Genomic DNA, 24082 nt, shown 5'->3' on the forward strand with positions numbered 1-24082 from the left:
GGCCTTTTACTATGCAGTGTCAACTTTACTTTCTTCAAAAGGGTATCAACTTGGCTTCTAAGAACAAACGGAAAGAAGCATACACATGTGCCCACCTTGCTTCAGTCCTAAATTCTTACTCAGTAACTTATAGGGTGAAAACAAAACAAAGAAAATATATTTGTATGAAGTAGGCCAAGATTCTCAAACAATCCCTGACAGCATGTTCTCTGTGGATCATCAATCTCATTTAGGTGAGGTGCTAGAATATGGAATTGGGGATCGCACAAGAGGTTCAGCCAATGTGTATGCTGGCTGAAAACATGACTCCAAAAAAGATGGAGATTGTATGTGTCCTGCAGGTTGATCCCAGTATATTTGAAAAATAATGATATTGGCCCACACATTTAAATGAGGAGGAATAAAGTACAAGCCTTTCCTTTACCCTGAATAAATAAAATACTTGGAAATTACCAGAGGAGGAGTTATTCCAATACAGGGAACTAGATTGTCTTCTGTTATAGGGACCCATTAAGGGACTATTTATAATGTTTTGCTCCAAATCAAAGTCATGTAGCTATAACAAAATAAAGCAATCCTAATGATGTAATCCTATATTTTGCTTTTTAGACTATGACATTAGTTAAAATATACACTAATAATAATTATAATTATTTATTAAGCACTTGATAGTGCACTAGATATTTCTGAAATATCGGAGTTTAGTAGAGGTTAAGACTGAAGGTCACAAAATTAGTAAATGGCAGAGCTGTGATTCACACTAAGATTATTCTGGTTTCAAATCCTTCCACTGTATTTTTTACTTATGTGCTCCCCTCTGTCAAAAGTGAGCTCTAAAAGTCATACTTCTGTTAATGATGGTCTTGAAATATATTTTGTTAAGTATGATTTCTTCAAATATTGTTTTACGGATTCTATTAATTTACCATCTCCTAGCTACACCCCCCAAAATGAGAATAGTACTGTATGCATTTTGTTGAGGCTATCAATTTCATCTGTTTTAAGATCAATCCTGTCTCCCTCTTGTGCATGCAGATAGATCCTGAAAAATGCTTGCTGGCAGGGAAGTTAAAATTAAATCTCCTAAATTTATTGTTTCATGAGTGTTATAAAATGCCATATTTTTGACTCACTGTTTTATATTTATTACAAAAAAGCCAACAGAAATTTTTAAAAGAAATAAAGTAGCAAACCCTGGTGCTGGTGTTTATCAACAGATAATTATTTTTACTTTTCTCCCTAAGCTTTCTTTCTTTTCACTTAAGATTTTGTGGAATGCTTTTTGGATAATGTATCTTATGGGTCACAGGAGTTGACATTCTTCGCTTTTGAAAAATGCTCACTCTTGATCACAATCTTATTTCTAAGAAGTTTGTTGCACAGGCAATGGAATCTCAAAGTCCGCTTCCTTGGGAAGCACTGCAAGATCATAGAAAGTGCAAGGACTTTGGACGCTTCAAGAACAGACCTTGAAACCCATGTATGCCACTTTTCATGGCCTTGGGGAAGCCCCTCACCCTTTTTCAGCCTCAGCCTCCTTATCAGTAAAATGTGGCTGCCAACACCAATCTCCGAAGTAGTGATGTTGATCGTATGCTGGATGTCTGTCTATATTACGGTATTCATGAAAGCATGCGGCTTTCACAATTCCTTGTCCGCATCTCTACTGCTACCACCTTAGATCACCAAGTACCTCACCAAGTCCTGGTACATAGTTTATGTTTAATAAATATCTCTTACCAACATCTTTTGCAATTACAGCCTATTAAATGTTCTTCCTGCTTAATTGCATGTATGCATGTGTGTGTGTTGTGCATGTGTGTGTACATTTTATTCAAAATGCGTTTTGTCCAGTTTCAGTGTTGCTTATTACATTCTTCTTATTCTTACACTTAGCCACAGAGGTCTTCAATTCTTCAAACAAACCAAGGTCTTTCTCCCTTGAGGGTCTTTGCCCAAGCTTATCGTGCTGGCTAGAAGTCTCTTGCTTCCACTGCTCGAATGTCTAGCCCTTTCTAATTTTTTTTTCAGATTCAGCTTAAAGGATACTCACTTAAAAAGTAACTTTCTCTGACAACACCGTATAAAGTAGGGTCTGCTTTTTCTTTTTTCCCCTCTGCCTAGTTGTGCCAATGTTTCCTTCAATCCAGTTTTCAAAATTGAAATTATATTATGTATTCATTCCACTTTTTTTTAATAAGTCCTCTTCCTCATTAAGTTCCATTAGACAGGACATTCTTTTTTTGCCCTTTTTACATTGTTTCCCTGGGTCATGTTACAATAGTTAGTATCTTGTAGATGCAATACAAAATGTTGTTCAGTAAATAAATAAATAAGTGATTTTTCATTTGAAGAGGTTAGTTTGTGCACTGTGTCTGTGAGTAAAACAAGTGTTTCCATGGTAATATCTGAGAAGCTAGTTATTGAAATATTTGTCACTGCTGAATGAAATGAATTAGAACTATGATTCTAAAATTTCGTGAATATTCATTACATGCAAAGCATTAGCTAGATACATATCTAGAAATATAGGATATTATTTTCTTCCTTTCTTTGTGGTTTTTATTTATTTATTTTTTGACCTATGACATTCCTAGGATAAGCCAACTTCATATTGCTACAGTATTGGTCAGAGACAAAGGGGATTAGAAGAAGTAAACCAAAGCATTTTTTTTTTCATCCCAGACATAATTGATGCCAAATAGCTTGCCTCAGCTTCTATAGAGGGTGATGAAGCTGTAATTATATGCCAGTAGATGTATTTACAGTAAAAAGGGAAGCTCCTCCCTGAAGGAAAAAAGAACTGAAGCAGTCTGTCATCTAGTCCTCAAACAGTAAAATATTCTCTGGGACTAAATAAGAGACCTTGACTCATACCTGGAAATACAACATTTTCAATGTAGTCCTTGCATCAATGAACCATCTGGAGCAAATTATCCTAATTATGTATGTATGATAAGCAAGAGGTTAGCATCTGAAATAAAATCCTAGAAAGACCCTATCAAGGGGATAGGATGTAGAACAGAGTTATGGAAGGCCCTCTAGCCAACACTGGTCACTAAAGCTCTCTATTTCTCTTTTCATGTTTGGTTCTGAGTGTGCTGTTGTCAAGCATAATGAAGGAAGATACTGGTTTCTCCACAGCTGTTACCTGTTCCTCCACCCGTCCAGCCAGATTACCATTCTCTTCAGAGAGAACCTGGTTTATCCCCAGCTGACTCCTTTTCAGCTCTTGATAGATGTTTCCTGTCTCTGGTGGAACAGGTCCTATATTAAGAGGTCTTTTCAGTAAGATAGCTTCATTTCCCTTCAGCTCTTCAGCCTCCTTTCTGCCCAGAGGATTTGAGGTATGTTCTTGCAATTCTATCATTTCTAATTTTATTACATGTTTGCCAGAGAGAAAACTCTAGAAGGGAAAAAGACTGTTGTTTAGGGCATTGTTTGCCACTAAATCCCCAGTACCTCACCAAGTCCTGGTACATAGTTTCTGTTTAGTAAGTACTTACTGACTGACCCAAACCTACCATCCTATTATACACATGAACTATCAGTTATATATTTTCTAATTTTGAAATCTTTAAACCATACCATCATTTCTGTTTTGGCCATTGGAGAGGAGTCAGTGGAAGGAATCTTTTTTATTCTTACTGTTAAACTGAGAGCCAAGTAATTTGTAAATGATTGTATTGTGATATGGTTGAGTTGGAGACTAAAGATCTATATTTGTCATCTTAAAACTTGTGACTTGAGATAAATTTCCTAGAACTATTGGGGAAATTTTTCTAAAAGAGAAGTAATTAGCAACAGAAAATACTATATTAATTATCTAATGGAGCAATTATTTCAGATGATTCTAGTGAAAAGGGATGCACAATGATGTTGTATAATATGGACTATGGACTTTTTCTGTTATGGGTGGTGGTTCCTCTCTTTAGGAAATAAATTGAAGAAAATGTCATCTTTCACTTCATAATAATGAAAAGGTGCTAGAAGCAGACATGATTTCCAATTCTACTTTCAAAGAACCTATAACAGTTTCAGCATAGATGGATCACGTATTGGAGATGTACTTCCAGAGAGGAGGAAAGTGTTGTCCCTCCTTCCTTGGTGAAAGTTTTTATTTAGTCTTTTTTTTTTTTTTTATTCTTTGTTTAATGAGTCCAATTAGTGGAAAAGAGTGGTCAAGCACAGTAGAGTTGTCTGTGTTTTGTTGATACTGGTTCTCATTTTGTGAGATGTTTTAAAAACCTCTTTGTAGAGGCTCTCTCAGTCCAGGAGGTTTTTACAGACTGAGTGTTGCAGTGGCTTGCCCTTAATTATTCCCAATGATCCCCAGCTGCCTCATTTCCCAGGAAGTAGATACTCTTTGATTTTAGCCTTAAGTCCATACCTTCCGGACAAACCAGACATTTCAGAGTCCTCCACATTCCTTTTTCTGAGGCTGTTGTAAAGCAGACATTAATGGTTGAAAATATTGATAGAACTATGAATTTAGTGCTCATTCAGCTATTGGCATTTGTTTTTCATGAGTGTGTTATCACCTCATAAGGAATATTCTGATTTCAAAGTCAGAGGTTGTGTGGCATTATGAGAAATGACTGAAAATGTGTATGTTGAAGTTACATAAACACACTAGTGTTTATGTTGATAACAAATTTATGTTGATAACAATTAATTTTGGAAAATGTTAAGTATAAAAATAATATACTTGAGCCATTAAAAGTGGCCTACTAATGATATAATGAATTACATGAGTTGTGACTAGCACAGAGGATTCAAGGAATTCAGGAGTTGTTTGAACAACTTCATGTGTATCAACCAGTCCTATGTCCAAAACGTAGGTGAACAGTCAAAAATCTGATTTCTTCATGTTAATATGAACTCTAATAAACGTACCTAAACACATTCACTTGAGGATAATTTAGTGGCAGTGGACAGATACACAACATAAGCATTTCTTCACAGAATGAGTCATTCATTTTGATAGGCAAAAATCATAAAACAAAGAATCAACTTTTTTTTATTTTGATCATGCATAGGAAAGATGATGAAACAATGCATTTGTTTTTCCTGAGGATAAAAACTACTGAGGAATCATTAAAACCTTAGAAATAGTCAAAATCCATAGGATAAATCTCCAGATTCCTAGAGGTCCAAAGGTCAGTATCACAAGTGAAGCCAATGTGGAATTTTTGAAATCTCAATGCCATTGACTCTCTGAACTTGTGTGGTGAGTTTTGCATGAAAATGGGGTTTTATTTAAATTCTAAAGCATTAGATACATTCTGTGTGATCAACAATGTCTGGTGTAGAAGTCTGTAATTGGCTATATTACCCCAGCAAGGATCTGGCCCACACAACCCTATCCTTGAAACTAACCTGCATAAATTTTGATCAAACTTTCTTTGCCAACTCAATCCTAACTTAGCTAAATGATATTTACTACTATATATGTGTGTATATATGTGTGTGTGTGTGTCTGTGTATACACAGACACACACACACACACACACACACACACACACACACATTCCACCCTCAAATGATAACAGATGAAAATGTTCAAAAGATAGGCTAAAGGGCAATTCCACATGATGAAATTAGGAAACATTTAAGTTAATGTTAGAATATTTTTTAAAAAGTGTATTGCTGTTAAAAATGAATATTTTGATAACCATATTTATGACACGTAGGTGTTTGAAATTAATCAGTTTTATTGCTAGAATTTTAGCTGTAGTTGGTGTGTGTGTGCACGCATGTATTTGTGTCTCTTTTTGGGAGATGGAAATGAGGCTAATCCTTCAGATACATGAGAGTAGTCAAGGGGGAAATGTCCCCTGTTGTACAGGAGCATTGTGAAATAATGAAATAAAAGTATAGGGCTACAGTGTTAGTCCTTTCTTTAGGTGGAAAAAAAAATATCTAACTCTTGTCAGGTAAGCTACTCGGCAAATAGTAAGTTTAATTCCTAACACCCACATGAGGCACAAGAATAGTTGGATTAACAACTCCAGTGTCATGCTGTCAGCTGCTGTTTATTTAAATTAAAATGTCACCATCCAGAAATAAATTAGGAAGTTGAAAAACGATAAATTTCTTAAACATACAGTACTTTGGCACCTTGTTAAAATAAATCTATTACATTTGTGTTTTTTAGAACTTTACATAGACTATTTCCATTTTGACATTCAGAGCAGAGCAGGTTTTGTTTCTCTTTGTGTTGTTCGCTCTTCCTCCCTCCTTCCCTCCCTCCCTCCCTCCCTCCTTCCCTTTTTTTTTCCTTCCTCTCTGTGTTGTTGTCTGTCTCCATTGTCCCTATCTCTGCTACAGAAGACAGGTTTAAAAAAAAAGTTTTGATTAATACACAAAATATTCAGTTGCTTTCCTTGCATGTCTAAAACATATTGTTCATCCTATGTTGATCTAAATAAATCTACACTATTTATAGATTTCAAAATTAGCTTTCTACAACTGGTCTTGCTGGGTTTCACCCTTAAGTGGTATTCCTATGATTGATATGAAACTGAAAGGCCCTCCCCATGAACTTTTTCTCCTGCTTCCTGTCATTGGAAGGTTAAAATTCTGTCCCCACCTCTCTAAGATCTTAGCCTGAGATATTTTAAGATGGTTGTTTGGCTCTGGGTTCATGGCCCAGTAGGTTGTTCGACTTCAGGAGCCAATGTGGTCATAAGTAGGGAGATTTAAGAAACATCTGAGAAAGAAAAATGCTCCTTTTCTGTTCCCATTTGGGTGTTTCCTGCCTGTGACTTTGCAAACCATAAATGATGAGATGCTCACTATAATGCAGGTTAATTAAATATGAGACAGTTGTATACAAACATATTCAGCATTAACAACATGGAGATATTTACTTGGCCGGGTTTTCCATTTTCACATAAAAATGCCTCATATTCGGATGCGAATTCAGGGGCGTTGTCATTGACATCCAGCACTTTAATAGCAACAGGCACTCGTGATATCTGACTGTGGTTCCCTATGGGAAGGAAAAAATAACATCAGCATTGAGGGTATTTCATTTTTACCGTGCAACTCAACTTTCTTCTTGAAAGCATGTGTGTCTGTTTCTACTTCCCTTAATTAGGGTGTTTTCAACATAGTGATTATGGAATCTGACCATTCAGTAAGGAAAAATAGCACGTGCTTGACTGCTTAAAAAAAGGAGAAATTATTATTTCAAACACCATTTGCTGGAGCTTCGCTTTACAATGACCGTGTCTGAAAAACTTAAAAGAGGTTTCCTTGATGAAGAAAGCTTTATGTTAATGATAAAATCCATTATACAAAAGAAAAAAGTGCTGTGTGGAACAAAGATTTATCTCTTTGTTTCTGCTGGGTAGAACACAAGCCATTTTTGTGCTATTACCATATTTGACTGGCTATATACTAACGGTGAACATCAAAAACCCAGGAAAAGGCCAGAACCAAGTCAATTGTTAAGAGAACGTTAAAGATGGGGAAGACTACATTTTATGAATTTTTTTTTTATTAAAAACTGACCTTGGGATCTTTTTGGATAAGCTAAGGCTAAGTCATTTTAATATTGTCATTTTCATAAAGATTTTCATCAGTGTAAACAGATAATAATCTTGTAATCTTTTCAGGTCAATTCCAACAGCAGAGAATTTAATACATAATCCTTAATCCCCAGTCCTTAAATTTAAAAAGTTACATACGCACACACATATGCACAGAAATCTGGTCTACTAATATATTGCTGACTTCGGCCATGTGATGATTTTTCACTTGTAATAAATGCTATACAGTTTGTACCATGTAATAATATTTTGATCTCTTGTAAATTATACAGAATGCATTGGTGATGGCCAATTATTTGTGTTTCTATGGCACTATTTATATGTAAGGCAAGAGGGGGGACATGGAAGGCTTTTGAATATGAAGAAACAGACTTGGATTTGATACTTCAAAGTCTTCTTGGTGATAATTGATTAAATTCAGATCTCTAAAACCTTCACTCTTTTTTGTGTGTGAAATACAAAAATACTTTTATTATGAAAACACCTGTAAAGCACACAACCAATAATCATAGCCATGTTACAAATTTATAGTTGGTTAAACCCACTGGCAGTGTTACAAGATTTGAATTTAGTTAACTAGGATGGCTACTCTCCAATATTCTAATTTGATTAACTCTGGATGGATGAATATTATCCTGTGGAATTCCCACCGCCTCAGTCATGGAACATAACCTCATTCCCCAAAATCAAGCCAATGGCCTTAAATGTCTCACCTGATGAATCCCTTTTCTTTTCCTATTTTAGGTCTAATGAATGAATTGGTTCATTGAGAGAGGAACTGTGGATCTCTCTAGTTTCAATGGAAAGAGAAGTTTTTTTAAAAACATTACATGACCCTAAGGCAAGGAACTTATATTTTATGTTTTGTCTACTTATGTAAGGTGAATAAGTAAGGTGTAAGGTATTTGAAACACACCACCTCTCTTCTACCTGGACCGTGAGCTGGATAGCAGCTGCTAGAGAGAAAAGGGCATATAGTGTTTGTACTACACAGCAATATGTGGGGCCCCAGCTTTGCCCTGTACCACCTAGGTGATCCTGAAAAAATTACTTAACTTTCTTTTACTCCTGAGAAAATCGAAACTGAAAAACTGAACACTTTATTTTCAGAATTGTTACAAATAAGAGAAAACAGGAAGTGCTCAGATACTATTAGGCACGTAGTCAAGGGCATTTTAGCCTTTGCCCTTTGTAATTGTCAGCACGATCAGTACCATGCATACTGTTTAGTATATGCAATAAGAGATATTTCACATAATTAGATCTCTTCAGTCCTAAGTAAATTATAACTGTATCAAATCTAAGTAGGAGTTAAATTAAATTCAGTGATATTCCCATATTTTGATGGGAGACTGCCCTTCAAAGGATAATAAGCTTTTACCAAGATTATTCAGTTAAAACTTAACTCGAAGATGTAGTTGCGGTCTCCCAAACATGAAACCTTTGCATAGTATAGTACTGATGAACTTCAAAAACAAAGTATATTAAGGTAACTAATCACTGCCACTTCTTCAAGAATACTTACAGGCTTATTGTAAATCTTTATCTCATGAGTGACCACTATTTGAAGTTTGAGTACAAATATCACATACCAAAAGGGATCTATCCTGAACATTCTCAGAATTGTATAATAATTTTCAAACCTCCCTGAGAGTCGGAACAGTTTAAATTCCGTATTTTTGTTCAAGGTACTATTGCACCCAAGTTGAACCCCTTAAACTGATTAATTTTATCTCGTAATTCTCTGGATCCCAACTTTATGAACTGTTGATCAGTTACTTACTTATATAACATTCATTTTCTCTGTTCCCCATCAGAGACCAACTCTTGTGTATATAAATGATGACAAGAGACTTCTATTACATTTTTGTCATCTACCTCTCTTGACCTAACAACGAGTGATCAAAATATGTTTAATAAATAGCACATGCAGAATAGACTGTGAAATACAAGTGCACAGTCTTTGGAAACTTAAGTATAAGGAAAAACTATCTGATTCCTTTTAGTATGATTTTGCTTCTTGGAAAGTGAGGAAATGCTAACCTTGAGTCAAGTTCATGGGCAATGGCTGATTGGTCAAGTCTACCAACCGATACTCTGTTTTTTCTCTTAGACTGCACACACACACCTAACAGGCAAACATGCATACACAGATTTTTTCCTTTCAGAATTTTGGCAAAGGATAATTATGCTAAAGCCGATGTTCTCTTCTCCCAAATTCACTAAATTCACGTTTTATTATATAGTTGAATTCAATATATTTTTAGGTGTTTGCTTTTGACTTTGTAGTTTATAGTACACCTTATTAAAAGAAATAAAATCTAGGGGCGCCTGGGTGGCTCAGTCGGTTGAGGGTCCGACTTCGGCTCAAGGTCATGATCTCACGGTCCGTGAGTTCGAGCCCCGCGTCGGGCTCTGTGCTGACAGCTCAGAGCCTGGAGCCTGTTTCCGATTCTGTGTCTCCCTCTCTCTCTGCCCCTCCCCTGTTCATGCTCTGTTTCTCTCTGTCTCAAAAATAAATAAATGTTAAAAAAAATTAAAAAAAAAAAAGAAAATCTAAACTGTACCCCCTGGCACTGAAAAATGATATGCTACTGGATGGTTAGAATTTCTGTAGACTTAGGGTTAACTGTCCATTATATATTATGTAAGCACTAACAAGATAATGTAATTTCTTCTCTTTATAACTGTGGAATTCCTTGTTATCCTTTAAGATTCACACCAAACTACATCTCTTCCCAAAAGTCTTTTAAACACACAATTCAGGTTGTTTCTGTTTGTTTTTTGTTTTTTACTGTTTTACTTGTGGCATGCCAACATGAGGAATACCACTATCCCATTTCCCATAAAAACTGATAAAAAAAAAAACATACATTTAATTTAAAATTTTTTCTTTATTTTTGAGAGAGAGAGAGAGTATGAGTGGGGGAGGGGCAGAAAGAGAGGGAGACACAGGATCTGAAGTAGGCTCCAGGCTCTGAGTTTTCACCACAGAGACTGACTCAAAGCTTGAACCCATGAATGGTACCCACCCGGGTGCCCCCATATATTTATTTTTTTTTTATTTAAAGAGAGAATCTTAGCCAAGCTGCAGGCTCGGTGCAGAGCCCAATGTTTGGCTTGATCCCATGATCCTGGGATCATGTCCTGACCTGAAATCAAGTTGGATGCTTAACCATCCTAAGTGCATACAACAAGTAAAAATACTTACTCAAGAAAACCAAAATGTTGGTAAGAGAATCCTGTGGCATTTGAACCAATACCTGCTTACTCCTCTTACCCTTGTAGCTCAGGAAGATGAAAAATCTACTCTGGACAAACACAAACAAGAACACAGGGGTCCTTCTCCCCCAAGCTACTAGTCAAGGGATATATTCCCAGGACATGAGCGTTTCTTATCCTATTCACATACCTGTTGCTTACACTAAGTTTCGGGCAGTTGCTGGTTGGGGGCTGCCTTTTTCCACCAAGTCCCTACTCATGGGACCACTTACACATTTGAAACAATGTCACTGAGAATCGTGGGCCCTGATCTTCCTTGCCAAGTCTCATGAGGGGAAATTTCATGCTGAGAGAAATGAACCAAGAAGACTGACGGCTATTACTCTTCTCTACCATACTCCACCCACACAGGGTACTCCACTCCTAAAGCAGAGTGTCACTTGGAAAGCCATGGCTGAATCATTTTGTTTGGGATGGGCAGGAAGATGAAACATAAAGCAGAGGGCTCTGAATCTTTTAGAAAGAATGGATGTCATTTGTAAAGGAATGTGGAAAAGATCAAGCCCAATGATTATCTCAAGATACTGGAAGTTGTTGCTACTTGCTGGAGACAGATCAGCCATGGCATTCTTCGGCTATAGTTGAACTCCAATGTCTGCCTCGATGTTCACAGGGCTATTTTTTATCATGCCATGTTTTCTACTTTTCTGTCTAATAAGAACACTTATTACTATATTTAGGGCCCACCCAGCTAATTAAGGATGATCTCATCTTAAAATCTATAACTTCATCACATCTCCAAATCCCCTTTTTCCAAATAGCACATTCATAGGTTCCTGGGGTTAGGACCTAGATATATCTTTTTGTGGACCACCATATAAGCCCCTATATTCCATTTTCTCAAAAGCTAGGATATTTGTGACTAAATAGGATGATACTATCACAAACCTGCTCCTGTCCTAGAAAGCAAACATAAATGAAAATAATTCAGTTTTTTTTTAGCTGCTTTTTGAATTCATTCTTCAACATAACATAGAAGTTTGAGGAGGCTTAAAAAGCTCATAACTCCCTCCTGAGATTTTCGATAACACCCTTTTGTCAGTCATTCATTTATTCTTTCATTTTCTTCTCTTTAGCTATCCAAGAAATAGTGTTCTCTCTTTTGCCAGTTACTAAGACAAAGCTCTTACAATCAAGGAGACCACAGTAATCTAGGAGATGCATTATAATGGTTTTACACCTTCATCTATTCTACAAAATATTCCTTTGCAAAATGTTGCAGAAGAACACAGGAGGCAGAGACCTTGTGCTATAGTCATAGGAACGATTTAAACAAGGAAATAAACTTTGAATTAGCTTTAAATGAGTAGATGTACCCTAGGTAAACAAAGATGTACAGATATTTTAGATAGAATCAGCCACATTTGAAAAGGCCCAGAAGCCTAGAGACCATGCCATCACCAGTACATCAGTAGCCCAAATTTTGAGTGCTTCCAGAGAAGTAGCTGGTGGTGATGCCAGGACACAATATTCAGGCCATATCAGGAAGTCTTCTGGTATATGTTGATGAGTATGAGCTGTATCATGTGATTAGTGTGAAGCCGTTGAACTATATCTTGATGAAATTTACAATTTTAAAATGTTACCATAAAGCAGAGAGGCAAGCAAAGTTACCATTGGTTTATTTTGTTTTTCTAAGTATATGGCTGTCCCAGAAATTTACTGATTATTTCTTGAAACTGTTAAAATAGGAAGAAACACAATAAAATAAGAAAACTAGTGCCTCATGCCCCCAAAATATTCCCAAAATGTGTTACCACTATCTACATTAGATGAACATGCATGATTGAAATTATTGCAAGTGTCATATTTAAATGCTGAAGATTCACTTTTATCTAAATTAATGAAATGATGGCAATTCAAATTTTAAAGATACTATAGAGCAATAAAATTAATTAGATAAGCTTCTGAGGAAATAATTCATGTCCTTTGTGACTGGCCCCAAAATGTTTGCCTTTCATCTGATACACAAACATTAAATATAAAGATATTATAATTAGAAACTTGATTAGCATTCATTAAAGATTAATTTTCTAAACACAAGAGATGTGACAAAGTGGTCTGGAAGGAAAAGCCTGTTTGAATTGGCCACAAAAGTCAGACTGTTTTCACGTACCATGGAAGAAAAAAGTGAAATGGCACCTAGTGTAAACAACTCTTTGACTTCTACCATTTGAATCGTAGTGACTTCCTGTCACCTCTCTGTCACAGAGCCTCATGAATTGCCCATTAATTTTGCCCTTTTATAATCAAAGGTAATGGAATCCTGCCAAGTCTAAGTTACTTGGGAATTTGCTTCTAACTAGTTTCCATGAGCTGTTTTTGCAGACATCGATTGAAATAAACAGCCTCTCCTTTTCAGACTATAAGAGAGAAAAAAAAAATGATTTGACAAATTTAGATATACTGGTGGGTCTCAATAAATAATTCTTGAGCCTTCTACAAGTAGAAGGGTGGAAGCCATGAGCAGTAAATTACAGTCAACAGGGGAATGCAAAGTAAGAGAATTTATAATTGAATAGGGATGAGAGGAACAGTGGAAGTTTATAAAATAGGAAGATGTGAACTGAATATGTGATAGAAAAATATAGCAAGTTGGGAAATGTAAAACAAAACTGATAAGAAGGTTTAAGGAAGTCTTGGTAAATAATTTCAGGAGCAGACTTAGGCTGCTTAGTGACTAAATATAAAACTTTTTGAGGTCTATTATGCCCATTGATGACATAATTTCTAAATTGCTAGTGGATGGTCTACCAATCAATAGGTTATTAAATAGGAGCAACTTAGGATATAATAAACCAGTGGATACCAGCATGGGAGAAATGCTACTGAGGATATTTTTGTTAGGTGATTCTCTTGACGATATCATTTTTATGTGTTACCCTTTCACTATCAGGGCAACAGCACTGATTGTTGGTTCAGTCTTTTGACCCCCTCCAATACACACCAAGAAATTTCTGCCTTCTAGAATGTATCGAGGGAGGAGTTGACCACCAGAACTTTCATAATTTTTTATTGTATGATTGTGAAAATTTCAGCAAGGCAGACTATAAAGAGGAGACACTCTGTTTTACTCCTTAAAAATCTGGCATATTTACAGAATAGTTTAGAATTCAATTAGAACTTAAATCAGATGGAGGCTTTAGTATCAAATAAACAAAGTTTGTAAGTTCTACTTTTCTATTACCTAAATAGGAGCACTCATGGTAAAGGGAGAGAAATGCTCTCTGCTGAGGGAGTTGTGGACTTAGACATTTTGAAATGGCTTAAACTCTCTGGAGAAAATAACTCCAAAGGGTGACTTTGGCTCAAGTCATCACTGACCCTGTCTGTTTTTCCACCTGCTAGAAAGCAGGGTACCTGGCTACACCATTTTCAGACACTCTCCAAAGGGGCAGAAAATGTGTAGCCCTCTTATTTATTAGATGCATCTTACGTGAACCTAGAAATTACAGAGTCCTGCCTAAACACGTGGCAGGTCCTCCACTCCACCCTTTTCCTGTCTATCTGCATTAACCTTCATTATCTGTTTACTCCGATCAAGGGTTGAGGTCCTTAAAACTAAGCAATTTATGCTTGTAAAATTATCTCCTAGGAAATAGTTTTCAAACCGTTGAGGTGAGAACTAACTTTTGAAGCTCTTGCATTCTATATTTTTATTAAGTGTAAAACTTTGATAGTCACATTCTAAGTGAAGACATCTATGTCCATTTATAAATGAAAAGTAAATACTAATGAGAATGAGCTATTGTCCGTTTTTCTCAATATCTGCTATAAATCATTACCTACTTTTTTTTAATTTATTTTTTAATATAATTTATTGTCAAATTGGCTAACACACAGTGTGTAAAGTGTGCTTTTGGTTTTTGGGGGTAGATTCCTGTGGTTCATTGCTTACATACAACACCCAGGGCTCATCCCAAGTGCCCTCCTCAATGCCCATCACCCATTTTCCCCTCTCCCCATCCCCACACCCAACTTCAACCCTCAGATTGTTCTCTGTGTTTAAGAGTCTCATGGTTTGCCTCCCTCCCTCTCCGTTTGTAACTATTTTTCTCCCTTCCCTTCCCCCATGGTCTTCTGTTAAGTTTCTCAAATCCACATGAGTGACAACATATATCTGTCCTTCTCTGACTGATTGATATCACAAGGCATAATAACTTGCAGTTCCATCCACGTTGCTGCAAATAGCATGATTTCATTCCTTCTCATTGCCAAGTAGTAATCCATTGTATATATAAATCACATCTTCTTTATCCATTCATCAGTTGATGGGCATTTAGGCTCTTTCCATAATTTGGCTATTGTTGGAAGTGCTGCTATAAACATTGGGGTCTATGTGTCCCTATGCATCAGCCCTCCTGTAACCTTTGGATAAATTCCTAGTAGTGCTATCGCTGGGTTGTAGGGTGGTTCTATCTTTAGTTTTTTGAGGAATCTCCGCACTGTTTTCCAGAGCAGCTGCACCAGTTTGCATTCCCACCAACAGTGTAAGAGGGTTCCCATTTCTCCATATCCTCGCCAGCATCTGTTGTTTCCTGAGCTGGTTATTTTAGCTACTCTAACCAGTGTGAGGTGGTATCTGATTGTAACTATTACCTACTTTTAATTGTGCAGGCTTACAAATTTGTTTTCTTCTGTTGTCTACATTCTTTTCGTTTTGTTGTTGTACACATGTGTACATGCATATGTGGTTTTCTGTTTTGTTTTAGATTTGTGTATCGCTTTTGCTCAATTTATGACTCAAGTAATGACTTTCTCTTTGTACGGTCCTAAATACATCTTTCTAGCCTTCTCAACCCATCTCCTCTTTCTACCAACTGTAACAGATAAGGAAATAAAATTTTGTGTTGAGTTTATAACTCCCATGTCCTCTTTGATAATCTAAGTAAGTCTTTGCAAAAATCTCTCATTTTACTTTGCCAACAAAATTGCATTATGCCTCTATTACCAAATCCTCAGTGGTTTTTCTTTTCCTTCTAATTATTTCAAATAGGATTGATTCAAGATTATTGGAACTGAATTTCTTGAAGTTACTTTTACAATGCAGTTGAGTTTAAATCCCTTATATATTCAAATCTTAATTAAGGAGACACACTTTCAGAGGGACTGATACATAGATGTATCCAATATTCAGTTTAAATGAACATTCAGTACCAGCTTCCAATAACAGTTATGCCTTAATACATAGACATGCGTTCATACATGCATGCACACAAAACAACACACTTTATTAGAGAAGAAAACTAATACTGTAAACTGCCCAGCATTTATTGCATGATCTGGTATATACCATATATTTGGTGTTTGTTGGGTTACTGTGAAGAATATTATGTCTCAAATATGAATCTAGTCTCTGGGTATGTAAGGTCTGAAATCCACCTATATGAGTGAAATATAGTATGTAGTAAAGAAGTATCAATTCTTGAACATCCAAGGAGTCTTAAAAAAGGGTATATTATATGGACTTCAGTCATCTCGTTCATATTTACTCAAAGCCAGGAAGTGGTAAAGCTAAAATGTGAATGCAGGGCAGTCTGACCAACAAGTAAAGAAACAAATAGGAACAAAACTAATTATTCCCCACAGGCTTTTTAAAATATAGTACTTATAAAACATAATCTTAAAACATCATATCAATTTCAGTATGAATCACTCCCCACAGAATACAAGACCATAATAAGCCAATCAACAATATATTAAAAAAAAAAGGTTTGACGTTTCCATTATCATGAAATTTTGTTAGTGAATTTATATATAGAAACCTAATAGTCATGTATTTTTTTTCAAAGTTCTTGGGATGGCTCCATTAAATTTTTTGTGTAGGGACAAACTTTGGTAGTTGTAAGTCAGCTATGCAAACAATAAAGCATATAACTCTTAAGGTTTTATTCCAGTAGAATTTTATAAAATTAACAAACCCATATAACCACCATCCAGACCAAGACATCCAGTATAACCAGCTCCCCCAAAGCCTCTCAGGTGCCCCATGTCAGTCATTATGATCCTTGGGTAACCTCTTCTGTAACTTAATACTACATTAGTTTGCCTTCTTCACAACTTTATAAAAATTAAATTAATGTATTGTATAATAGGCTTCTTTAGCTTCCGTAGTTGCATGTAGCTGTAGTTTATTTTTCCTATTACATGGAAAATGATTTCATTGTATAAATATACCACAATTTTATTTATTCTCTTTCTGGTAAAAACGTGGGATATTTCAGTTTCAGGCTATTTGAAAGTACTACTATAAATCATTTCTGTATATCTTTTGGTGCACAAATACATGAATTCACAGCATACTTAGGAATGGAGTGAAAGGTGATAGGACACGCATCCTTTCAGTACGAGTGTGCGTTCAAATATTTTTCTAATGAGATGTACCACTTTATCCTTTGACCAGCAATGAGTAAAAAGTTCAGGCTTCTTCAAATGTTGAAAGATACTTGGCAAAGTCAGCAATTCATTACTAATTTTTAATTTTAGCCAATGTAGAGGTGTGTAATTTTATTTCAGTTAGATCTTAATTTGCAATATCCTGATGATTTGATGCTAAGAATCTATCATCTAACCCGACTACCCGGATATCTTCTTTTATGAAGATTTTGTAATGGGTTATTTAGGTTTCCTGATTAATAGGCACATTATATGTTATGACTATGAGTCCTTTGCTAGACAGTGTATCACAATACCTTCTCACACTGTGTGGCTTGATTTTTCACTTTTTTGGTAGACACAAATTCTTTACTTTCTCTCACTAAAATTTTGTAGTTTTCTGTTTAGAGGTCTGACACATCATTCTTTATATCCTGTTACTATTTAGTTGAAGTCTTACTAGTATAAGTAGTATCTTTATTCTATTACTAAAAAATCTGATTATAACTATTGATGATGTAAAGTTATTTTTTTTTCATTTTTACGCACTCAATCATGATGTCTATGAAGAGTAACAACTTTATTTCTGTGTTTCCAATATTTTCACTTTTGTTTCTTACTTGTATCTTACTGTACTGGCTAAAACCTTCAGTATAATTGAATAAAGTAGCAACAGTAGACACACTTATCTCATTTCCAATTTCAGGGAGAAAGCATTCATTCTTTTATACCATTAAGTCTCATATTTGTTTTTTTTGGGGGGGGAGTTTGTGTGGCTATCCTTGATCAGGTTAAATTCCCTGCTATTTCTAGTGCACGAAGGGCTTTATCTCATGATCAAGAGATGGATGTATACACTTTTCTGCATCTACTGAGATTGATGATAGTTTTTTAGGTTTTTTTTCTCTCAATATTTTAATTCACATTAATAGATTTTTTGAAAGTTATAACCTGTCCTTGTATTCCCTGGAGTATTATATTTTTACGTTAGTGGTATTGATTTGCTAGTATATTGCCTAGGATTTTGTTTATAAGAAGCAGATTGTTAAATCTCCTATCTTGTAATATGCTCATCAGCTTTTAGCATTCAGATTAGGCTGCCTTTGTGACATGAAGTAGAAAATGCTCCCTTTTTTACTCCTCTCTGATAAAGTTTGTGTCTGGTTCATTTGGGCATGACGGTTTATGTGTTAGAAGTTAGTAACTACGGATTCAATTTATTCAGTAGAGAAAGTGATAGACATAATTATGCCAGTTTGTAAAGACTACATTTTTAACTTACTAGCTTATTTCATAGGTAGCTTAAACTGTATGGGCATAAATACATTCATAATGTGCAATTATTATGTTTTTAACATCTATAGAGTCTGTAATAATGTCCCATTCCTCATTTCTGATATTGGTAACTTGTACCTCCTTGCACCATTTCATCTTTACAAAGAAACTTGATTCATCTTTACAAACAGCTTTTGTTTAGTTGAATTTCACTATTGTACCTGTTTTCAACTGTATTATATTCTATACTATATTTTGACCTTTCTGCTAGTTTTTAGATTTCTATTCGCTTGTAGCTTCTTTGAAGTGGGTGCTTAGATGACTGATTTTTAGCATTTGTGTTTTTTCAATACAGACGTTTAAGGTTCTTTTTCCTGTGGACACTGTGTTAGCACAAGGTTTGCCATGTCAGGATTTTAGTATCATCCATTTTAAAAATGTGCTAATTGCCTTTGTGATTTTATTCTTTTTCCCATGGACTAATTAGAAATGTATGGCTTCATTTCCAATACGTAGGGATGATTTTAGTTGAGTGTTTTTCCCCCCCATGGCTGAATTCCATTGTGTTAGGAAATCATACTCTGCATGTGTTGAGATTTGCTTTATGGCCCAGCCTTTGGACATTTTGGGTAATTTTTTTAAATATTTATTTATTTATTTTTGAGAGAGAAGGAGAGAGAGAGAAAGAGAATATGAATGAATGAATGAGCAGGGAGGGTCAGTGAGAGAGGGAGACACAGAGTCTGAAGCAGGCTCCAGGCTCTTAGCTGTAACCACAGAGCCTGACACGGGGCTCAAACCCACAAACCATGAGATCATGACCTGAGCCTAAGTTAGACGCTTAAGGGACTGAGCCACCCTGGGTAAATATTTCAAGTCCATTTGATATGAACGATTTCTGTAATTTTGAGTGCAGTACTTTAGACATTCAATTAGAAAAGATTACAAATCACAATATTCAAATACTATCTATCCTTGTAAGGACAGATAGGTGTTTTTGTTGTTGTTTTGTTTTTGTTTACTTGTTTGATTAGTAGAGAGTTGGGGGTTAAAATTTTTATTTGTAGCTGTTGATTTATTTTCCCTGTTCCTGTCATTTTTTTTACCTTACGTAGTTGGCAAATATATTATTGGCAACATATAAGATTTTTATATTTTCCTGCTGAATTTAATCATTTATCCTGAAAATTTTCTCTTTATTTTTTGTAATATTTCTTTCTCCTTATTCTGTATTACTTTGCTTTGAATTTGCATGATGGATCTTCTTTAATCCTTAGAGTCCTTATGTGTCCTTAATTTTAGGTTTACTCTGAATAGAAACATGATTCAAAAATTATTCCTTTTTATTTTGGTTTGCAAATTGATAAATATTAATTGAAGTATGTAGTTTACTTACATTCAGTGTGATTGGTTATATATTTGGGTGTTAATTTCTTACTGTACTTTTTCTTCATCAATTCTTTACTATTTTTCCTATTTATATTCTTTTGTACTGATAAATTTCAGTTCATCCATTTCCCCATTAACTAATTAGTTACATAGACTTTTATTCATATTATCTTAGCTGGAACCTTAAATATCATATTTACTTATTGTTTGTTTTTTAATTTTGATGCCGGTATAGTTAACACAGTGTTGTATTAGTTTCAGTTTTACAATATAATAACTCAACAATTTTATATATTACTCAGTGCTCATCATGATAAGCGTACTCTTAATCCCCTTCACCTAATTCACCCATCCCCTCACCCATCTTGCTTTTGATAACCATAAGTTTGTTCTGTATAGTTAAGAGTCTTGGTTTTGGTTGTCTTTTTTTTTCTTTCCTTTAATAATTTGTTTCTTAAATCCCACGTATGAGTGAAATCATATGGTAATTGTCTTTCTCTGATTTAATTCACTAGATCCATCTATGTTGTTGCAAATGGCAAGATTTCATTCTTTATTATGGCTCAATAGCATTCCATTGTAAACACACACACACACAACCACACACACACCACTTCTTTATTCATCTATCAGTGGACACTTGGGTTGCTTCCATATTTGGCTATTGTAAATAATGCTTCAATAAACATAGGAGTGCATATATCTTTTCAAATTAGTGTTTTTGTATTCTTTACTTAATACCCAAGATTGTGATTAATGCATCATAGGGCAGGTCTATTTTTAACTTTTTGAGGAGCCTCCATATTCTTTTTCCACAGTGGCTGCACCAGTTTGCACTCCCAACCACAGTGCACCAGGGTTCGTTTTTCTCCACATTCTCAACAAATCTTGTTTCTTTTCATTTTAGCCATTTTGACAGGTGTGAAGTGATATCTCATAGTAGTTTGATTTGCATTTCCCCGATGATGAATGATGTTGAGCATCTTTTCATGTGTCTGTTGGCCATCTTTACTTCTTCTTTGGAGAAATAGCTCTTTATGTCTTCTGCCCATTTTTCATTGGATTATTTGTTTTTGGATGTTCATTTGTATAAATTATTTATATATTTTGGATTCTAACCCTACATTGGCTATGTCATTTGAAAATATCTTCTCCCATTCAGTGCATTTTTTTTGCACATATCTTTTTAATTTTTTTTTTTTACATTTATTTATTTTTGAGGAAGACAGAGTGCAAACAGGGAAGGGGCAGAGAGAGAATGAGACACAGAATCCAAAGCAGGCTCAAGGCTCTGAGTAACCTGTCAGCACAGAGCCTGATGTGGAGCTTGAGCCCAGGAACTGTGAGATCACAACCTGAGCTGAAGTCTGATGCTCAACTAACTGGGCCACCCAGGCACCCCTCAATGGGTTATCTTTTAGTTTTGTTGGTAGTGTCTTTTGCTATGCAGAATCTCATTATTTATATATAGTCCTAACAGCTTAATTTTGCTTTTTATTTTCCTTGCTGTAGGAGACCTAGCTAGGAAAATGTTGCTATGACCAAATTCAGAGAAATTATTGTCTGTGTTCTCTTGCAGGATTTTCATAGTTTCAGGTATCACATATAGATCCTTAATCCATCTTGAGGTGTTTTTTGTTTATTTGTTTGTTGGTATACACTGTAAGAAAGTGGTCCAGTTTCATTCTATGCATGTAGCTGTCCAGTTTTCTCAGAACCATTTGTGAAAGAAACTGTCTTTTTCCCATTGCATATTCTTGCCTTGTTTGTTAAAGATTAACAGACCATATAATAGTGGGTTTATTTCTGGGTTTCCTATTCTGTTCCATTGGTCTTCCCATGTAGGAATTTTTGTGCATGTTTGCCAATAGCACACTGTTTTTATGATTACAGCTTTATGGTATAACTTGAAATCTGGAATTGTGATAACGTACAGTTTTATTATTTTTCAAGATTGCTTTGGCTATTAGGGGTCTTTTAAGGTTCCATATAAACTTTAGGATTGTTTGTTACAGTTCTCTGAAAAATGCTGATGGTATTTTTATAGGGATTTCATTAAATCTGTAGATTGCTTTGGGTACTGTGGACATCTTAACAATATTTGTTGTTACAATCCCTAAGCAAGGAATGTCTTTCTATATTTGTGTCTTCTTCATATTCTTTCATCAGTGTTTTATAGTTTTCAGAGTATAGGTCTCTCACATCTTGGGTTAAGTTTATTCCTAGGTATTTTATTATTTTTGGTGCAATTGTAAATGGGACTGTTTTCTTCATTTCTCTTTCTACTGCTTCATTATTAGTTTATAGAAATGCAATTGATTTGCATACATTCATTTGGTATCCTGTGACCTTACTGAATTCATTTATCAGTTCTATTTTTTGGTGGAGTCTTTAGGGTTTTCTCAATACAGTATCATATCAACTGCAAATAGTGAACATTTTACTTCTTCCTTACCAGTTTAGATGCTTTTATTTTTGTTATCTGATTGAGGTGGCTAGGACTTCCAATACTATATTGAATAAAAGTGGTGAGAGTAGACATCCTTCTCTTGCTCCTCACATAAGAGAAAAAGCTCTCAGTTTCCCCCGTTGAGTACCATGTTTCTGTAGGTTTTTCATATGTGGCCTTTTTTTAAATTTTTTTTTTAACATTTATTTATTTTTGAGACAGAGAGAGCATGAACGGGGGAGGGTCAGAGAGAGAGGGAGACACAGAATCTGAAACAGGCTCCAGGCCCTGAGCAGTCAGCACAGAGCCCAACGCGGGGCTCGAACCCATGGACAGTGAGATTGTGACCTGAGCCGAAGTCGGACGCTTAACCGACTGAGCCCCCCAGGCGCCCCCATATATGGCCTTTTTTATGTTGAGGTCTCTTCTCTCTAATCCTACTTTGTACTTTGCTGAATGTTTTTATCATGAATGGATGTTGGACTTTGTCAAATGCTTTTTCTGCATCTTTGGAAATGACCATATGGTTCTTATACTTTCTTTTATTAATGTGTATCACATTGATAAATGTGTAAATATTGATAAATATTGAATACATCCCAATTGATCATGGTGAATGATTTTTTTAATGTATTGCTGTGTTCACATTGATAGTGTTTTTAATAAGGTATTTGCATTTGTGTTCATTAGAGATAAAGTTCTCTTTTTTAGTAGAGTCATTATCTGGTTTTGGTATCTGGGTGACGCTGGCCTCATAGGATGAATTTGTAAGTTTTCCTTCCTTTTCTATTTTTTTTGGAATAGTTTGAGAAGGTATCCACTCTCCTTTAAATATGTTAGAAATTACCTGTGAAGTCATCTGCTCCTGGACTTTGGTTTATTGGGAATTTTTTGATTACTGATTCAATTTCATTTCTGGCAACTGGTCTGTTCAAATTTTCTGTTCCTACTTAAGTTTTGGTAGGTAATATGTTTCTTGCAATTTATTTCTTCTTGGTTGTCCAATTTGTTGGCATATAATTTTTCATAATATTCTGTAAAATCTTTGTATTTTTTTGGTGTTGATTGGTATGTCTCCTCTTTGCTATTGAATTTGAGTCCCCTCCCTCCCTCTCTTCCTCTCTCTTTCTCTCCCTCTCCCTCTCCCTCTCTCTCTCTCTAATGAGTCTGGGTAAAAGTTCATGAATCTGTTGATCTTTTCAAAGAACCAGCTCCTAGAGTCATTGATATATTATCCTTTTAGTTTCTATCTGTTTCTGCTCTAATCATTATTATTTCCTTCCTCCTGCTGGTTTGAGTTTTTGTTCTTCTTTTTCAGGCTCCTTTAGGTGTAAGGTTAGGTTGTTTGAGATTTTTCTGACTTCTTGAGGTAGGCTTGTATTGTTATACACTTCCTTCTCAGAACAATTTTTGATGCATCCCAAAGATTTTGGACCAATGTGGTTTTTTTTTTTTTTTGGTTTTTTTAGATTTTATTTATTTTTCAAAGAGAGAGAGAGAACGCACAAGTGGGGGAGGGGCAGAGAGAGAGGGAGACACAGAATCCAAAGCAGGCTCCAGGCTCTGAGCTGTCAGCACAGAGCCAATGCAGGGCTCGAACCCACAAACTGTGACATTATGACCTGAGCCAAAGTTGGACGCTCAACCAACTGAGCCACCTAGGCGCCCCTGATGTGTTTTTATTTTCATTTGTTGTCATGTAATTTGTGATTTCTTTTTTGATTTCTATGTTGGCACATTCATTTTTTAGTAGTAT

The 24082-nt window shown here is 35.4% G+C and overlaps 1 protein-coding gene across 2 annotated transcripts in view; it reads right to left on the reverse strand.

Annotated features, from left to right (window-relative positions):
* Positions 1–24082, reverse strand: part of CDH8 (cadherin 8) — a 347905-nt gene that overhangs the window by 60334 nt on the left and 263489 nt on the right. The window contains exons 8-9 of one of the 2 annotated variants that reach the window (XM_047079228.1): positions 6873–6994; positions 3152–3406 (exon numbers count right to left, since the gene is read on the reverse strand). In XM_047079228.1, coding sequence (XP_046935184.1) covers positions 3152–3406; positions 6873–6994 — 377 coding nt within the window. The remainder of the gene's footprint in view (positions 1–3151; positions 3407–6872; positions 6995–24082) is intronic. The other variant, XM_047079229.1, reaches the window with a different exon arrangement.

This window comes from Lynx rufus, unplaced genomic scaffold, assembly GCF_022079265.1.
Source record: "Lynx rufus isolate CCGP_SWC_20201006 ecotype Redwood Valley unplaced genomic scaffold, mLynRuf1.p SCAF_16, whole genome shotgun sequence".
NCBI classification, from domain to species: Eukaryota; Metazoa; Chordata; class Mammalia; order Carnivora; family Felidae; genus Lynx; species Lynx rufus.